Below are 19911 nucleotides of genomic sequence, written 5' to 3'. Positions count from 1 at the left end.
ACTTCTGGACATTGCTGCCATCACTGGCTTGAAATCGACTGGCGAAGTCTTTAATTGCGAAGCTGTAGCGCCAATTTCCTTAAGGTTCGACGTTGGTGACTCTCGCAAGCCAACGTACAACAATTTTATTGATCATCATGCCACCTCTGCAGGCCCTGTGACCGATGAGGAACATGTGGCTTTCTTGACCCTCTGACTATCCCGCTTTGTCTTCTGTTCCAGATCTATGCAAGTAGCCAAGCACTTTGCTCTCCTGGCAACCCAACTGCACCAAGAGCGTGACAATGCCTTGGGCCAACTGATTTTAGCTTCTCTCTACGAGTCTCTGTCTGAGGTTGTCTGCCAAATTAGACTCTTCGACCCTGAGAACTCCAGAAAGAAAAATGTGTTGGTCCATGGCCCTTTCTGGTTTTTGCAACTGTGGCTCAATGCCACTTTCTCTAAGGATATATCCCCCTACGGGATGAGGAGGGTTGCGTGTCCCCCAGAGGAACGACACCTTATCTGGAAACGGTTGATCCCTCGAACGCCTATCGACAAAAACTTCCCCGACCTTCAAGTGTTTTGACTTTTGTTCAACATCATGCTGGCCCGTATCGATTTTCTACCTTCTATGGCCCCTTTCAGCCGTCGAACTGAGGGTCCCGCGTGGCTCACCAGACCTTTCCCTCCGACTGATAGGGAACATAGAGATGACACCTTCCTCATTTGGAGGCGTCTTCTGGTCCCTCGATTCCTGTCGGCTGAAACCTCTAGCAGCAATCCTGGATTAGTGGCTTATCAGCCTAACCTTGTGGCCAGGTAATTTGGCCTTTGCCAATTCATTCCCAAGTCCCTGTTCTCCTCTCAAGAATTGCTCGCGAATATCCTCTGCGGTCAACCTTGGAGCGAGATCGAAGAGGAACTTGAAACCATTTGGAAAAACCGACCACGTCTCCCTTCTTTTCCTTTTCGACCAACCTACTATTGTACCAAAGAATTCCATGATTGGTGGCAGTCGTATTTTACCATTTATGTTGGCGCTCCTGAGGCCAAACTATCTGAATTAACTGAAGCTTTTGTTTGTTTGCAGGCGAAGTCGACCAAGTGTGAGGCTCTTCATGTCAAACAAATTCGTGCTTTCCAGAATTATTTCCAAGTTGTGTATCGACCAGATAATCTTCGTGGGACCATCTGGGAGGCTGCAGTCGAACTAAAGGCGAAAGTAACCGACAGGCTTCCAAAACTTAAAATCCCCGGTTACGTAAAAGACAAGTATCTTTACACTCTTCACTTTGGAAACCTCAAGTTCCCTCCTCTGCCATCTAGCCCTTTGGCTTTGGCCTTTGGTCATTTGGTTCCGATGTGGTTTTATTGTCCCGTTTTATACGTACAAAACGCCTACAAGAAAAAAGCCGACAGAGTGGTCCCGACGAAGCATTATCTGCCTGACTACTCAGGGCCACTTCATATTGAGCCTCAATATGTTAGTGTGTTCGAATCCACACAACCTGGTAACACTTCTCTGGAAATTTTAACACTTCTTTTCAGCTGGATTTCGTTGCTCACTTGTGTTTCTTTTTGTTTATTTGTAGCGATCCCTCCAGATCCTGTAGGTCCTGCACCTGCTAACTAACCTACTCCTTTGACACAGGAGGCTTAGGTTCGACTTTGGATGAGTTGCTGTTTCCTTTGGCTTTTTGTTTTTATTCTTAGCCATCCTCTCCCTTCTTGCAGACTGCTCCTGAGAAATCCTCTGATGATGATGGGCGCCCTATTGCTCAAGTCTTGAGGAAGCCCAGTTCTTCTGTATGCACCTATCTGACACATTTTCATTTACTCTTGTGACTTCTTAAGGGAAATACTACGTGGTCTCTAATATCTCACTTATGTGCAGGGTCAACCACGTTCGACAGACCCCACTGTCTCCTCTCACTCCAAAAAATCCAAAAAACACAAACGCTCTGCCCCCACAGGCTCTGAGGTATTTCTTATCGGCTTGTCTGATCTTCCGGCTAGAATATCTGCTTATAACCTCTCTTCGTGTCTCCAACGGACTTCCCAACATAAATCCAAAAGCCACCATGGCCACAAGAGGAAGAAGCATGACTCTCCCTCCAGGAGTGGCGAAACCAAGAAGAGGAGGCACCATACACTGCCCACCCCAGAGGTTCCTGCTGAAAACTTCGACACCCTTGTGGTCGACACTTCCATCCTCGATAAGGTCCCTGATCCAGCTGTAGGAGCTTCACAGTCGATTGGCACCTCCCTTGCTGCTGCCTTGGGGAAAGAAAATCAGGATGCAGTCTCCCCTGCATCGACACAGGTAATTACCTGTTTTTCCTGTTTACTCCCTTGGACTATTGTACTTCTCTTACACATTTTTTCTTACCGCAGGCTGATGACTCTACTGAGCCGACTCAACCTGTTGCCGACTACACTCACTCGTCGTCGATTTCTTCTCCAGCTCACCCACTACAGTCTGTCGACACCGCTGGTGAGTTTATTGAATTCCCTATCCAAATTAGTGATAATGACTCTGACTCAGTCACTAGGCCTGCAACGCATCCGGATTCCAGTTCGACTAGTTCTGACTCTAGTCTTTCTTCAGCTTCCTTGCCTTTGCAGGACCCACGGGGACCAGTAGGTGTCGACACCAATAAGAAACAACCCTCTCAGACTACTCCTTTGTCGACTGCTTCTCCCTCTTCTCAGACTACTCCTCCGCCGGATGCTTCCCTTTTGTCTTTCCCGGGGCTGGCGATAAAGCCTTCTGCTTTAGAAGTAATTGCCAGACTCCACAATCTGGTGAAATCGCGTGATGCCTCTTCCGACTCTGAGAAGCTTCATTCTGGAAAAATGGCCCCTGAGGCGACGAAGACTAAGGCTCTAATGGATAAAATTCGCGTTCACGCCTTGAATCCTGACCTTCCTTTCATGCTCATGCATGAACCCACTGTCGGTTTAGAGATCCTGTGCGTGCTTGCCCAACTAAAAGATCTCCAGCTCTCAGACTATGCCAAACGTGCAATGGCCGCTTTAGAACAACTTCTGGTTCCCATACTGCACCATCTCGACAGCGTCAAGGACATTGAACGCCAGATTGCTGCTACTGAGGCCTCTGTGAAGGAAAAATAGGAGTTGGTGATGCATGCCGAAGCGGAACTCACCAACATGTTGGGGGATATGGAGGAGCGGAAGAAAGAATTGATCTCCAAACAAATAAGGGCCATTGAGATACGTCAACAAATTGATGCTCTTCGGCGTCAAATTTCCACTCTGGACAGTGAGTTGGAATCAATTACCAAGGAGGAGTCACGCTTTATCGACGAAGTTCTAAAACCTACCCAGGCCACTGTGGATCAAACCACCGGTGATGCCTTAGCGGTTGCTGAAGAGCTTATGACTGTCGAAGGGAAGCTTGAGAAGCTCAAAGCCCATGCCGACACCTTGGAGCCTACGTCCTTGCATTATAATTTTGAGCTTAAATCTTTCCAATCTAAGTTCGGCCAACTTTGACCGTTTCTATTGTTTGTATGAATTTTTTGTAATATTTAAACAATGGCTTCTTGCCACTTTAATGTTATCCTTCTTACTTTTAGCACTGTGTATTTATTTTCTGTGCCTTTTGCAGCTGGTTTCTAACATAGTTTTCTCCAACATAGTTCTTTCGACAATTATTTAGTCTGTCAAAATCTTGACCTCCTGAAGGAGAGGCCTATATTTTTTCAAGTACTTTCCATTCACTCTTAGGATTCGCCTATCTGGTGCCAACTCCTCGACCTCGTAGGCGTTGTTAGAAAAGGCTTGCAAAACCTTAAACGGTTCTTCCCAATTAGGGGACCATTTACCCAAGACTCTATCATTTCTGTCCATAGGCAGGATCACTCTCCAAACCAGATCGTCGACAGCAAACACTTTACCTTTCACCTTTTTATTGTAGGTTCTGGAGACTTTTTCTTTCTGCCTTTGTAGGGAATCCAAAGCTAACATTCTTTCTTCATCTACGTCGACCAGTTCTTCTGTCATTATACTCCAGTAATCCTTAGAAGGTATTTCATACCGCCTTTGGGTTCTGACCGCCTGGACCTGAATCTCTACTGGCAACACTGCGTCATGCCCATACACCATTCGAAATGGAGTTGTTCCAGTTGCTTCTTTTGGTGACGTTCGACATGCCCACAAAGTTTGGTCTAACGTCTTATTCCAATTTTTTGGCTTCTTTCCTATGTGTTTCTTTATTAGGCTGATGATCACCTTATTAGCAGCTTCGACTTGGCCATTCGCCTGTGCGTAATAGGAGGTAGAAGTCAGTAATTTGATTCCCATTTCTTTTAAAAAATCTTGCATTTTTCGACCAGTGAAAACTGACCCCTGGCCGGTTGTAATTGTTTCTGGGATGCCAAATCTGCAGATGATATAACTTTGGACAAAATCTATTACAACCCCTTGGTCTACATTTGTTAATGCTACAACTTCGACCCATTTTGTGAAATAGTCGATAACGACTAAAACATACCTTTATTGTTTCGACGAGTCTGGTTTTATTTCTCCTATAACATCCAGAGCCCATCCTCGAAATGGCCAGGGCTTCACAATTGTATGCAACTCGCTTACAGGCACGTGCTGTATGCCCCTATGTAATTGGCATTCTTGACAGCTTTTAGCAAATTCCATGCAATCTTTCAACATTGAAGGCCAATAAATTCCTGAGCGCATCAAGAGCCATTTCATCTTCAAACCTGCTTGATGCGGCCCACACGCCCCACTATGTACGCTTGACACAACCACGTATGCCTCGCTTTCTCCTAGGCATTTCAGTAACACTCCTTCGACTGTCTTTTTGAATAATTCATCATTTACCAAGACGTAGATGAGGGCCCTATATTTTATCTTTCGATCTGTCGGCCCTACGGGATTGCGCAAGTAATCGACTAGCGGTTTACGCCAATCACTTTCCCCCCCGTCGTCAACGGTAAGAATTTCAAAATGATTTTTATCTACAGCTCCCAACTTCACAATCGACAAATCTGACGGTGACAACAACGTTGCTCGTACTTTCTCTCTTACTTGGACCTCTTCATCCTGGTCATTCGACGCTTTGTACCCTGAAGCCTCCGTGCCAAATAATTTGCTCTTTGGTTCTCTTTTCGTGGTATGTGTTGGAGGTTGACTTGTTCAAACCTCTTGAGTAATCTGATGGTGACCATAAAATACATGATTAAATTTTCTTTAACACACCTGTACTCTTTTGATGCTTGCTTAATCACTAACTCCAAGTCTCCCATAATTTCGACATTCCTTGCCCCAAATTCTAACAGTAGTTCAAGTCATGTGATCAGTGACTCGTATTCTGCTTCATCATTAGTGCATACCCCTTCAATTCTATATTTGAACTCTGCTGGAATTCCATCTGGAGAAATTATGACTCCTCCTATCCCAGATCCGTGCTTATGTCTTGAACCGTCGAAGTATAACCTCCATGGCGCTAAGTCTACATAATTTTGCGCCATTTCGACCATTGAGTGGTCGACAAGGAAATCCGCTACTACTTGCCCTTTCATTGCTTTCAAGGGTACGTACGTCAGGGAGTATTCTGTTAACGCTAAAGCCCATTTCTCAATTCGACTATGCAAAATTGGTTTAGATAACATGTGTTTAATAATATCAAAGTGGGAAGATACGTACACATCAACAGGCTTGATATATTGCTTTAGTTTCATACAAGAGAAATACAGGCATATACATAGTTTTTTTATATCACTATACCTAGGTTCAGGGTCATTAAGCATTCGACTAAGGTAATACACAGGTATCTCGACACATTTTTCATCCTCTTGGACTAACATACTTCCTATAGTCGATTCTGAGGCTGCAATATACAGTCTCATTGGCATATGCCTAACATGAGGGGCCATTACTGGAGGCCTAGTCAAATACTTTTTGATTTTCTCAAAAGCCTCTTGGTGCTCATCCTGCCACTTGAAATCCTCGTTCTTCAGTCGAAGTAGTGGGGAGAAAGCTTTTGTTTTGCCACTTAGATTTGATATAAATCTTCTAAGAAAATTTATTTTTCCCAGAAAAGATTGTAGCTCCTTTTTGGTCGACGGAGGCTTGATGTCCATAATGGCTTTTGTTTTGCTTTGGTTTACTTCAATACCCTTTTTATGCACCACAAAGCCAAGGAAGTCGCCTGCTTGCACATAAAAAGCACACTTTAATGGGTTCATTTTTAATCCATATTTCCTCATCCTTAGAAAGGCCTTTCAAAGATGTTCGACGTGAGCAAGCCGACCATTTGATTTTATCACAATATCATCAATGTATACTTGCATGAAATCTTCAATAAAATCATGGAACATTGAGTTCATTACCCTCTGGTATGTTGCTCTGTCATTTTTCAAGCCAAATGGCATGACAACCCACTCATATGTCCCCAAGGCTCCTGGGCATCGAAACGCCGTCTTCGACACGTCTTCTTCTGCAATAAAAATTTGGTTATATCCAGCATAACCATCTAACATACTTAAATATTCAAAATCAGCGGCTGAATCGACCAACATTTCCGCCACGGGCATGGCATACTCATCTTTTGGGGTGACAACATTTAGATCTCTAAAATCAATACATACTCTTAAAGACCCATTTTTCTTGATGACTGACACAATATTGGCCAACCATTCGACATACCTTGCAGTTTGAATAAACTTGCTTTTCAGGAGTCTTTCTACTTCTGCTTTTATCTTTGCCATGATCTCTGGGGTGAAACGCCTGGGCGTCTACTTTACTGGCTTTCTTCCAGCTTTTATTGGCAGCTTTAACTCGACCAAATCCCTACTTAAACCAGGCATTTCGTTATAATCCCAAGCAAAACAATCCCTAAATTCTTTAAGTATGGATATTACCTCAGACTTTAGTTCTTTGTCGATGTTGGTGCTTATGTATGTTGGCCTTTTCTCGCCATTCTCACCAAGGTCGACTTCTTCCAAGGGGTCTTTTGGTTTCTCTGGTGCCTTTGGGTCTTTTTCAAACCCTAAAGGTTCATTGTCATAAATACAGTCCAAACGCTGCATGTCGATGTTCCTTTTAGCCAAAGTTGGCTTTTCTGGGGGTTCTGGCCCAATAGCCATATGGCCCTCTTTATTTAACGCATAGGCTTCGATAACCATGTTTTCTTCAGCCTCTAGAGCCGACTTTATTTTGTTCTCGGCAACGTATGCCGAAATCTTTCTTAGAGCTTCTAGCTCAGTCATCTTTAGTGACGTCTCCCCAGCCTGTCGGCCAGATACCTGTATAGGGTGAATCATCCAGGCATTCCACATCCCAAATGAAGCCATGAGTCTCATGCAGAGTTAGAGAGACGAAAGCTTCACTCAGATTAGCATATACATCCTCAGCTGGAAAGCAAGGAGAAATATTGGCCAGCTTCCTCTCGAATTCCTTCTTGCCGAAATTATTTACGCCGGCCATGAAGTACCCTTGGTCAGCTTCAATATTTTCGACCACTCCATCTTCTCTCCAAATCACCAACCTTTGGTGCGTTGAAGATGGTACAACTCCGACACCATGTAGCCACTCTCTGCCCAATAGCAAGTTGTAACTTGACTTAACATCTATCACCATAAATAATGTCGGTCTGGTTATTGAACCCACCGTGATATTCACCATAATCACTCCCATGGTGCTTTTCGTCTTTCCTCCGTAGTTAGACAAAACGATGTTGTTAGATCCGATGACGGTATCATACTTGCCAATCTTCCTCAGAATATGGTGCGGCATGATGTTGACCGTGGCACCACAATCGATCAAGACTTTGTTGACAGTTACGCCTTCCACTTTTGCCCTTATCAGCAGTGGCTTCAAATGATTCTTCATGGTCATGTTGGTCTTTCGAACACTGCCTCTTAGCTTTCAGCAGAGCCATCGTTCATCACAAAATAGCATATTGGCTGGTGCAGAGCCATTTCTTCGGCGTCAGTATCGTCTACCGACTCCTCCACTTCAGTCACACATTTGTATTCTTGTGGTAGGATTGACACCATGTTGACCAAGATATCCAGACTTGCTTCAGACTCTAAATTGAAGTCATCAGTCACTTCATCAGAACATTTCTCAGTTGGTCGACGGACATACTCTCTGATTCGTTCCTTCGCTGCTGTGTCGACCTTCACAACAATTTTCTTCCCAGCATTCGCCGAACTGGCCATGCCTCTTGCAGCCTCTCTTTCGGCCTGTTTACGCCTCTGAAAGCGTCTCCATTGAGTTCTCGACATGGGGTTCTTCCCAAAATAATTCTCAGAGACATGAGTCCTTTTTTAGACTTAAACTCACGCATGTAGTTAATTGCTAGACCTCCTCTAGCAGCAGCAACAACACCTTGTGGGGTGTCTTGTTTTTCCCGAGGCTTGATCCAAGTACCTCTAGGGGCACTTCCCGACGGTACAAAGCTCTTAGGCCTTACTTGGGTATTTCCCACAACCTTTTTTGAGCCTCTTTCATTCTGATAACCCCTGGCCGGCTCATTTCTTTTGCTTTTACCCAATTGCAGTTTCAAGAAATTCTCCGCCGCCATTTTGTCGGTGACAGCACCACACCTAGGGCACAGACACACTTGTGAATCCTTGTTCTTGCAGCGATACAGAAAATCCACCAAGTCTTCATCAACCCTTGGGTAAACTTCAGCTATATCGACATCTGGGCTTTCACCCGTTTGCTCCAGCATGTTGGCCTCATCGTATTCGGTGATCTCGACCATGTTGATCTCGACTGGCTCCACGAATAGGGCTTCCTCTTGGTGAAGAGGATCAGAATCGATCTTCATTCTGCGGCCAACAAATTTCAGCCTGCCTTCTTGAATCGCTTTCTGAACCAAATCCCTGAAAAGGTAACAATTAGATGTGTTATGACCAAGATAGTTATGATACTTACAAAACCCTCTTTTCTGTCTTTGTTCTAACAGTGGTATTTTAGTACCAGGAGGTACCACCATTTGACCATCTTTGACCAACAAGTCAAAAATTTCCTCACATTTTGACACGTCAAAAGTATAAGTTTTCGAAGGGAATTTTGGGTTGTGTTCGACAGGATTTTTTCCTTGCGCATGAAGCAATGATCGACACTCATAGGCGGATCCTGGCTTTAGTTTAGCCACGTCGATTTCTAATTCGGTCGATGAAGCATAATCAGCCTCACATATTGGGTATGTTGCATCGTATTCGACAAACACTACCTTTTCTTTCTTAGACTTATTGTGCCTAACTTTTTCTAACCTTAGCCTTTCTAGATGTCAGACTCTATCAGCCAATTGTGACATACTTTTCACAAAAGTTGGATCTACTTTCTTCCTAATGGAATAATCTAAACCCCCCGCGGCCATTTGAACCAGTTCAGGTTCTGGCACTTGCGTAAAACACCTAGCCTTTAAGGACCTAAAACGATTCAGAAAATCGTCGATGCTCTCAGCAAACCTTCTCTTGATACTGGACAAATCTGCCAAACTAATTTTGGAGTGTCCTTCATAAAACTGTTCATGGAATTTCTTTTCTAATTTGGCCCACGAATCAATTGAACTTGGGGCCAACGAAGTAAACCATGTGAAGGCAGCCTTAGTCAGAGAGGAGGGAAAGTTTTTTACTCTCAAACATTCATTATGAGCCAGCTCTCCCGACTCTGTTAAGTATCTGGAAACATGCTCTATTGTCGATTCACCAGACTCTCCCCCAAATTTAGTGTACTTAGGCACTTTCATCCCCCTGGGCGCCTCGGCTTGGAGAATAAACTCAGCTAACGGGGAGGTGTACAATGGCCTTTACAATGTAGCACCCATACCATTTCTGGCCATAATCCTTTCGACAATAGTCGTCAAATTATTTTCCACTGCTAAGTCTTCTTGTCGATGTTGATCGATAATTTGATCAGCATCCTGGTGTCGGTTAACCATTACCATCTGGTTACGTCCCGCGACTCCTGATTCGACGCCTTGATTTTGAAAGGGTCTAATGATTTGTCCTTCGTGGACTGTCTCATCTTCCGCTGCCCCTATCTCCATTTGCACAGGAACAACTTGCCTAACCACTTGTGCCATCTGTCAAGCCGGTGCCCCCAGAAAATTGCACAAGCGTGTCAATTGATTCGCCACCTGCCTATTTGTTTCAGCAGATTCTTGTATTACTGGATTAAAGACTGTGCCCATCTGGTTGGTCAACATGTTAACCAATTTATGGTTACTATCGTCCATTTGTTGTCTCAACACCGCTACTGAAGTGTTCGATAGCGGCATGGTTCTGTTCTGAGTATTATTCCTAATTGTCATACCCCAAAATTTGCCCGTTAATCTTCCAAGGCATTCTTCAAGGCACTCCAACTCATTGTTCAAGGCACTGATCTCAAAGGAATAAAAGCCCAACTCACAAGTGGCCCAATCCAGAAAATGGCCCAAACTGGCATGCTCGCTAGGCGAGCAAATCCTTCGCCTAGCGAACCCTTCGCTACAACGCTCGCCTAGCGAAGCTTGCGAACACCAGAAATTCTGGGCTTCATTCTGAGCCCATTAGGTCACAAAAAACCACTATAAATACCAACACTTCAATCAGGAAAAAGGGACGAAAATGGAGAAAGGAGAACCCTAGCAAACAAACCCTAACGCTCACAAACGGCAAACCTTGGAGGCAAACCCTGAAGGAACTCAGCGGCATCAAGGTTGCCTCTGCCCAATTCAATCCGATTTGCCAATCCTAGGTCGCAATTCAATTTGCAAACAGGTTTGCATCGCTATTACTGCCTTATGTTCTTAATTTGCATATGGCATTATGATTAAATTTATGAAAATATCTTAAGTTTGGCATGTGAATTTTAGTATGTATCTGAATACATTAAATGACTAAACATGTAATTGCTATAATGAAAGCCATAAGGCATAAAATTGGCTAAAATTGTACTGTTATCAAAACCGGAATCCGCAGCCGCTCGCTAGCACATCGCTAAGAGAGCATGCAGCGAGTATTCGCTAAGCCTTCGCTAGGCGAAGCAGGAGCGAACGTGACAGTAGCTGACTTTTCTGTTCTGATTTTTTTGCCCATCTGACATGTTTTATCATAGCCATGCATTGTTTATCTGATCCTATTACTGTTGTGATTTCTTTTGTGGTGTAATTCTCGATTGCACCCTGATTTGGTATTCTGACATGTTTGCTGAGTTTTGTAAAGGTTCACATATCCCCGGAAAAGATAGCTTGGTAGGTATTCCACCTTATTTGTGGGATACCCTTGTGGAGATTCACCCTAAATCACTTAATTGATTTCAATGTATTAATTTTAATGTGGAGACCCACCCTAAATTACCTAGCTGATTTTAATGTATTGATTTCATTGTGGAGATTCATCCTAATTACCTAATTAATTGTAAAACTTTGCCTTTAAATAAGTGATCTTGGACCTCTCTTTGTTACCCTACGACTACGGTATTATGGTCATGTCCCGCGAATGTGGGGATACACTTAGCAAAGACCCTTCGATTAAATCATCATGTCCCTATAAAATAAATCATAGTCCCTCGGATGTTGCCTTCGAATATATGATTTTGTCCCTCGATGACCCTTCGTTGTAGCCTACGGTTAAATGATGATCGTCCCTTCGAATGCTAAGGTATCCTTACAAATGTTACCTTCAAGGACCAATCGGTGACCCTACGATGACCCTTTTACATCCAAAGGATAAAACTACTTATTTCTTAATAGTAAGGACAGTTTTACCCTCATAAGGATAGGAAATGCCCATAAAGACCTTGGGTAGGTATAACTCTTAAATGCTGAATCACAACTCAACATACTTTTCATACCTCACACTTTGCAAAATATCTACTAGAAAATCACCACTTGGTATACATTCTAGAATCATTACCAAGTTATATTTTTCTAAACCGTTTTCAAAATCAAACGAGATAAATACTTTGTATACATTCGTACAAGAATCATTACAAAGTTAAACTCTCTTTTCAAAACATTTTTAAGCAATTCACAAACACTTTTTTCAGACAAACATAAGTGATCCAGCAATTAAGAGCCCATGGATAACCATGGATACAAAGGGTGCTAACACCTTCCCTTTGTATAATGTACCTCCCGAACCCAAAATCTAACTAAGGTCTTTCCTGTTCTTTTCCACCTTTCCTTATTGGATAAAAGAAAAGTCGGTGGCGACTCTTGCTAACCGCGACATTTGCTTTCCAAAGCAAAACACACGAAGTCAATTCACCGTATGACAGAACTGGCGACTCTGCTGGGGACCCTTAAAAAGAGAGGTTACCTTAAAAACAAGATCACTTATTCAAATTGTCTGATTTACTTTTAAGGGATTGCTTGGGTATTTTATGCTTGAGTGAAAGATCCTACACCCGGATCTAGTGTACCTTAGGTAAGTAGCAATAGATCATCGCGACTATCCGGCGTATACTGGAATGGTCAAAATGATGGCTACGGTTAATGTGACACTTTGGACGTCCTGATGTTCCTCATGTTTACTTGAGGAAAAATTTGGCTTCCGCGTGGTGTCATCAAAGCATTAACCAGACATTTAGAACCCTAATTGACTCATCCTAGCCATTAGAAAGTAGTGAGATAACTGACTTCGGTTCCGACTGGGGTTGGTTGAGACTCGATACTACACTCTTTGAGATTGGACTTTAGGGAAGCTTTGGTCAACCACTTGGTGTTGCACTGAAGTGGACTTAAGGAAAGGTCAATGATTGGAGATCCTTCTAGAACCCGGTTACTATTCTAGGACAGGTTGAACCAACCAAACTTCAGTGGGGAGGGTATTTACCTATGGAACTCGTGCAAGCCTTACCTAAGGATGATTTTTGTGTGACTTGTTTGTGCTTGTTATTTATTTAACCTCATAACATCATAACATCATAACATCATAACATCATTGTACTAACCATTTCAAGGACTTGGGGATTTAGCTTTGCTCTGTTAGACAGGTTTATGGCTTCCAGGAAGACCATCCGGATCAATTTTGTAGCCACCTCTCCTCAACTCAAGGATTTAGTGTCAGAACTTCCCGATCAGGCTCAGTTCCTCAAGAAACATGGTTCTCTCCTCAATTTGGTTACCACTGGTTTCAAAGAAGATATGATGAGAGTCCTATTCCAGTTCTTCGATCCCAAACATCATTGCTTCACCTTACCAGATTATCAGTTGGTACCCACATTAGAAGAATTCTCCAGGATGCTTGGGATACCTATCCTTGATCAAACACCTTTCAGTGGTTTAGAAAAGATTCCGAAGTCTGAAGAAGTTGCCGCGGCTTTACACATGACAAAGTCCGATATTGAAACCAACTGGGTAACAAGAAGTGGAATTAAGGGTTTACTTGCCAAATTTCTGATAAATAAGGCCCGAGAATTCCTAAAAGTTATGAATGCCCATGCTTTCGAAGACGTTCTAGCATTACTAATCTATGGTTTGGTGTTATTTCCTAATCCAGACCAATTCGTAGACGTGAATGCTATTAAGATATTCCTCACTCATAACCCTGTGCCTACCTTGCTCGGAGACATTTTGCATTCCCTTCACACTCGTACTATGAAAAGGCAAGGGACTCTCATGTGCTGCGTACCTTTGTTGTCCAGGTGGTTTATTTCGCACCTCCCTCAATCAGTCTTGAAGAATGATCAAAATTTGAAATGGTCTCAAAGGATAATGTCGCTCTCCCATTCAGACATCCGTTGGTGTCCTCATCTCGAAGAAAATGTTATCATCATTGACCGTTGTGGAGAATTCCCTAACGTACCACTCCTGGGGATAAGAGGAGGTATTACTTATAACCCAGCTTTAGCCCTACGCCAGTTGGGGTATGCTCGAAGAGAGGGTCCACATGAAAGAATTATTCAAGGCACTGTGTTTAACTATGACACCGACTCCCAAGGTCTCCGTCAGAGCTTTGTACGAGCCCGGGGCATGGTGAAAAGAAGCACTTTAGGACAGAAAAACTCTATTCCTATGGAACCTTATCTCAGATGGGTACGCGCCAGAGCTCGTGAACTTGTCATGCCATACCTTGCAGTCGGACCGCTGATTGTTGAACCAGAGGTTGAAGGAGGCACTCCTCAGATCATTCCTTATCCAGATATGCCTACCGAGGTTGAAGAATTAAAGAGATCCTGGATCCAGTTGAGAGAGGAAAGGGATACTTTTGAGACTCAGTTCGTTGCAGAAAGGAAGAAAGTATTAGAGCTCACCAGCCAGCTTAATGAGGAACGAAGACTCAATACATATCTTCGTCCGAAAAGAAGCCGTCCCTGGGAGATTTGAGCTTTCATTGTATTTTTATTATTTCCTTTTGTAATGAACATTGATTAAAAAAATTATTAATAAAAGTCTCCCTCTTTTTGGTGGTTTACGCAAAGTTAAATTCCAAAAGTCCTTGAAAACATTTCATACATTGCATAGCATGACATAACATTGCATAACAGGTATTCTAAAGGATCTATATTCTCACGATCTTCCTTGCAAACAGAAAAATGGCTCTCGAACAAACTGTCAAAGATCTCCAGGCTCAGAATGCTCAATTCCAGGAGATGATGCTGAGCTTATCCAAGGGGCAGGAGGAACTGAAGGCTCTCTTGCTCGAGAAGAAGAAAGACCAGAAACCTGTGAGTTACATTAACCCGGGAAGAAGGCCTAAAGGACAGGCTGTGGGAGTCAAGATTAGACTTCCGAAGGATCAAGAAGAGGAGACAGAAAATGATTCGGAAGATGAGAATGTTGATCCTCTCAACCAGGAGGACGACGATGAAGATTATGAAGATGAACAGTACTCTCCAAAAGAGGATAAGTATAAGTTGTTGGAAGAACGCATGCTAGCTATGGAGGGTCAGAAGGCGCCCGGTCTGGATTTCGAAAGCTTGGGACTGGTCTCTGATGTGGTCATTCCTCGCAAATTCAAGATCCCCACTTTCACTAAGTACGATGGTGCGTCTTGTCCTCAGATGCATCTGAGAGCTTATGTGAGAAAGATTCAGCCGTATACCACTGATAGGAAGCTATGGGTCCATTTCTTCCAAGAGAGTCTATCTGGCACACAGTTGGAGTGGTATTATCAGCTCGAGAGCTCTAACATCCGCACCTGGACTGATTTAGCGACAACTTTCTACAAGCACTACCAGTACAATTCTGAATTGGCGCCTACTCGGCTACAGTTGCAGAATATGACTATGGGATCTAAAGAAAGCTTCAAAGAATATGCTCAAAAATGGAGAGATTTGGCTGGCAGAGTCAAACCCCCTATGACTGATCGAGAATTGGTGGACATGTTCATGGGTACACTGACTGGTCCATTCTACAGCCATCTACTGGGAAGTTCTTCATCAGGTTTCACTAACCTTATATTGACGGGTGAACGTGTTGAAAATGGTATTCGAAGTGGAAAGATACAGGCAGCTACCTCCGCAAGCACCAGAAAGACCCATCAGGGAAAGAATGAGTCAAACACTGTGTATGGTGAAAGGGGTCATAACAAGAAAAGTCGTGACCATACCATCGGAGCAGTTACAATTGCAGCCCCGCCAGCTCAAAACTTCCAACACAGACAAGACAGGCCAAGAAGGCAGTTTACCAAGATCAATATGACTTTAGCACAAGCACTGCAAGGTATGCTGAAGGCGAATCTAATTACCCTCAGAGGCCCTCCTGCGAATGTCAACACTACTTCTCCTCGTTATAATCCCAATGCCAGGTGTGCATATCACTCCGATAGCCCCGGGCACGATACAAACGATTGTTGGTTGTTGAAGAATAAAATTCAGGATATGATCGACGCGGGGGAAATTGAATTTGATCCTCCGGAGACTCCTAATGTCATCACTGCTCCTATGCCTAACCATGACAAGACTGTTAATTCTGTGAATGACAATTCTCACTGCGCTAATGTGGCGGACTTAACATCTCCTCTCCTGATCATCAAGAAGAATTTATTGCAAGCTGGTTTATTTCCAGGGTGTGCTGAAAATTGCGATCGCTGTGTACTCCGACCCAACGAGTGCTTGAAGTTGAGGAATGGTATTCAACGGCTGATGGATGATCGCACAATTCTCTTCGAAAAGGTTCCTAAGGTGGAAAACCCTACTGAAGAAATATCTGTGATTGCTAGGTCCAAAGTTCCAGTGAAGATTACCGCTACTAGAGTACCTGTGAAGATTACTGCCGAGCCCAAGGTAGCTCCCCTAATCATTACTGCACCTGGCCCAGTACCGTATTCCTCAAGCAAAGCCATTCCGTGGAATTATGGAGGTGATATTTACATCCATGGCGTGAAGCAAGTTGGTAATTCTGCTAATCCTAATGACATTGTTGGGACTAGTAAAGTTACTCGAAGTGGAAGGATCTTCTCTCCAGAAATCTCGCATCCCGCCCCTGAAACCCGAGGAAAGGAACCAGTTAACCCTTCTCAGTCAGGGATACCCGTCGAAGTTACTACTGAAGATGTTGCCAAACAAGAAATGGAGGAAATGCTGAAAATCATCCGTAAGAGTGATTTTGATGTGGTAGAACAGCTGGGGCATACTCCGTCTAAGATCTCGATGTTATCCTTGTTATTATCTTCTGAATCTCATGCCAATGCATTGATAAAATTCCTGAAGACTGCTCATGTACCTCAGGAGACATCCGTCAATCAGTTCGAAAACTATGTTGCTCACCTGGCTGTTGACAATGGCCTAGGCTTTTCTGATGCTGACCTGACACCAGCAGGAAAGAATCACAATAAAGCTCTGCATATCTCCATTGAGTGTAAGGGGATCACTTTGTCTCATGTGTTGATCGATAATGGCTCTTCTTTGAATGTACTACCAAAAGCCGTGCTCGATAAACTTGACTGTAAAAGCATTGAACTGAAGCCTAGTGACATTGTGGTGCGTGCTTACGATGGTGCGAAGAGTGTTGTCCATGGTGAAGTGGTTCTCCCTATCAAGATAGGACCTCAAGTCTTCAACACTATCTTTCACGTAATGAACATTCGTCCTGCCTATTCCTGCTTGCTGGGACGCCCTTGGATTCATGGGGCAAGTGCTGTAGCGTCATCTCTCCATCAAAAGCTGAGGTATCCAATAGAGGGTAAGATTGTCACTGTGTGTGGAGAAGAAGAATATATTGTCAGTAGTGTGCAGGCCTTCAGATACGTCGAGATGGATGGTGAATTCTTTGAGACTCCTTCTCAGTCATTTGAAGTAGTTCCTCCGACCAGCCCTGTCCTTAAGCCAACTCCCCTTGTGCCCAAGGTTATTCGTGCTCCTCCTGCCATGATTTCTCTGAAAGATGCTCAAGCCGTGGTTGAAAACGGTGGTCGTACTGGTTGGGGTCAACTGATCAACGTACCATACAAGTCTGACAAGTCTGGTCTAGGATTTAACTCTGAAAGGGTGGTCAAAGATCAGATTAATGCTGTAGTAGATGCTGATAGCGATTGCGACCTGGATAGCTGGATTTTCCCAACAATTGGTGACGGACCCAATAATTGGAAGGCTGAAGACACTATCCCGATTTCCTTTAGTTAAGAGTAATTGTTATTGTCTGTTTTATTGTTGCAAATTTTTTTTAGTTTTACAATTGAACTTCTTAAAGCATTGTGTCTATGCCCGAGGCACAATAGCTAGTTTGTTAAGGGTTTTGTCATTTTCATAAGCATATTCACATTCAATAAATCAATGGACTTTTTGCATTCAAATATTGCGCTCTTTATCTTTCCTGTCATCTTCCGAAAAAGCTATGTTTTCTTACACACACTCACGTAACGAATTGCAGATCCATACCCACTCTGGATCCTGTTGATAATAGTTCTACTACTGTTCATTATGACTTTGAAAATCCGATCTACCAAGCCGAGGATGGAAGTGAGGAAGATTGTGAAGTACCTGGAGAACTTGCCCGACTGTTACTGCAAGAAGAAAGGATTATACAGCCGCATGAAGAGTCAATTGAAATTGTAAATCTGGGTACTGAAGTGGACAAGAAAGAAGTCAAAATAGGAGCAGGCTTGGAAAACAGTATTAAAGAAAGATTGATTCAGATGTTACATGACTATGTAGATATTTTTGCTTGGTCTTATGAAGACATGCCAGGATTGGATACTGACATAGTAATGCATCGTTTGCCAACGAAGGAAGATTGTCGTCCTATTAAGCAAAAGGTTCGCCGCATGCGTCCTGAAATGTCTGAGAAAATCAAAGCCGAGGTTATGAAACAATTTGATGCAGGTTTTCTGGCTGTTACTTCTTATCCTCAATGGGTTGCTAATGTGGTACCGGTACCGAAGAAGGATGGTAAGGTGCGAATGTGCGTCGATTACAGAGATTTGAATAAAGCGAGTCCCAAAGATGACTTTCCACTCCCGCACATTGATGTTCTGGTAGACAATACCGCTCAACACAAAGTATTCTCCTTCATGGATGGATTCTCGGGTTATAACCAGATTAAGATGGCACCTGAAGACATGGAGAAAACTACGTTTGTGATGCAATGGGGCACTTTCTGTTACAAAGTAATGCCATTCGGTTTAAAGAACGCCGGGGCAACGTACCAGCGTACTATGGTGGTTTTGTTCCATGATATGATTCATCATGAAATAGAAGTATATGTGGATGACATGATAGCCAGATCTCATACTGAAGAAGAACATCTCGATCATTTGTACAAGTTGTTTGAGAGGTTGAAGAAATACAAGCTGAGATTGAACCCGAACAAATGCACCTTTGGAGTAAGATCCGGTAAACTCTTGGGATTTATTGTCAGTGGTAAAGGAATTGAGGTTGACCCGGCTAAGGTGAGAGCTATCCAAGAAATGCCAGTGCCCCGTACAGATAAGGAAGTCAGAGGTTTCTTGGGACGTTTGAATTACATCGCCCGGTTTATCTCCCATTTAACTGCTACCTGCAAACCCATCTTCAAACTACTGAGGAAGAATCAAGAGATGATATGGAATGATGAATGTCAAGAAGCTTTTGACAAAATCAAGAGGTATCTCCAGGAACCTCCGATCCTGATGCCACCAGTTGAAGGAAGACCTCTAATCATGTATTTGACCGTGTTAGAAAGTTCAATGGGGTGTGTGTTGGGGCAACATGACGAGTCTGGTCGAAAAGAGCATGCCATATACTACCTTAGCAAAAAGTTTACCGACTGTGAAACAAGATACTCGCTGCTCGAGAGAACTTGCTGTGCTTTGGCCTGGGCTGCTCGCCGACTAAGACAGTATATGTTGAATCATACCACTTTGTTGATTTCTAAGATGGATCCCATCAAATACATATTTTAGAAACCTGCCCTCTCCGGAAGAATAGCGAGATGGCAGATGATTTTAACAGAGTATGATATCCAGTATACTACCCAGAAAGCAATCAAAGGAAGCGTGTTGGCCGATCATTTGGCTCATCAAGTAGTGGATGATTACCAATCTATGAATTTTGAGTTCCCAGATGAGGATGTCATGCTTGTTACTGATTATGAAGAACCTGGACCGGATGAAGGACCCGAACTAGGATCCCGATGGACTATGGTTTTCGATGGATCTTCTAATGCGTTGGGTAATGGTGTTGGTGTTGTAATTGTTTCTCCCAAGGGTTGCCATACGCCTTTCACTGCTAGACTATGTTTCGATTGTACCAACAATATGGCCGAGTATGAAGCATGTATTTTGGGACTCAGAGCTGCTATAGACCTGAGAATCAAGTTTTTGAGTGTGTACGGAGACTCAGCATTAGTAATCAGTCAGATCAAAGGAGAATGGGACACTAAACATCCGAATCTCATTCCTTATCGAGAGCGGGTGTTGACATTAATCCCATACCTTGAAGAGATTACATTCGAACATATCCCACGAGAAGAGAATCAGTTGGCAGACGCCTTGGCCACCATGTCATCTATGTTCAGAGTCAGATGGG

The 19911-nt window shown here is 43.3% G+C and overlaps 1 protein-coding gene across 1 annotated transcript; it reads right to left on the bottom strand.

Moving 5' to 3' along the window:
- Nucleotides 1–3660: 3660 nt before the first annotated feature.
- Nucleotides 3661–4110, bottom strand: LOC127079962 (uncharacterized). The gene has a single exon (XM_051020309.1). The coding sequence runs from the start codon at nt 4108–4110 to the stop codon at nt 3661–3663; it is 450 nt and encodes a 149-aa protein (XP_050876266.1).
- Between the last annotated feature and the right edge of the window lie 15801 nt (nt 4111–19911).

This window comes from Lathyrus oleraceus, chromosome 5 (assembly GCF_024323335.1).
Source record: "Lathyrus oleraceus cultivar Zhongwan6 chromosome 5, CAAS_Psat_ZW6_1.0, whole genome shotgun sequence".
Classification (NCBI taxonomy): domain Eukaryota; kingdom Viridiplantae; phylum Streptophyta; class Magnoliopsida; order Fabales; family Fabaceae; genus Lathyrus; species Lathyrus oleraceus.
The sequence above is the reverse complement of the archived record's forward strand: the minus strand, read 5'-3'. Positions and strand labels throughout refer to the sequence as shown.

Bases quoted from the DNA above. Each gene is read 5' to 3' on its own strand.
- LOC127079962 (XM_051020309.1), bottom strand. From the start codon at position 4,110: ATGGTGTATGGGCATGACGCAGTGTTGCCAGTAGAGATTCAGGTCCAG.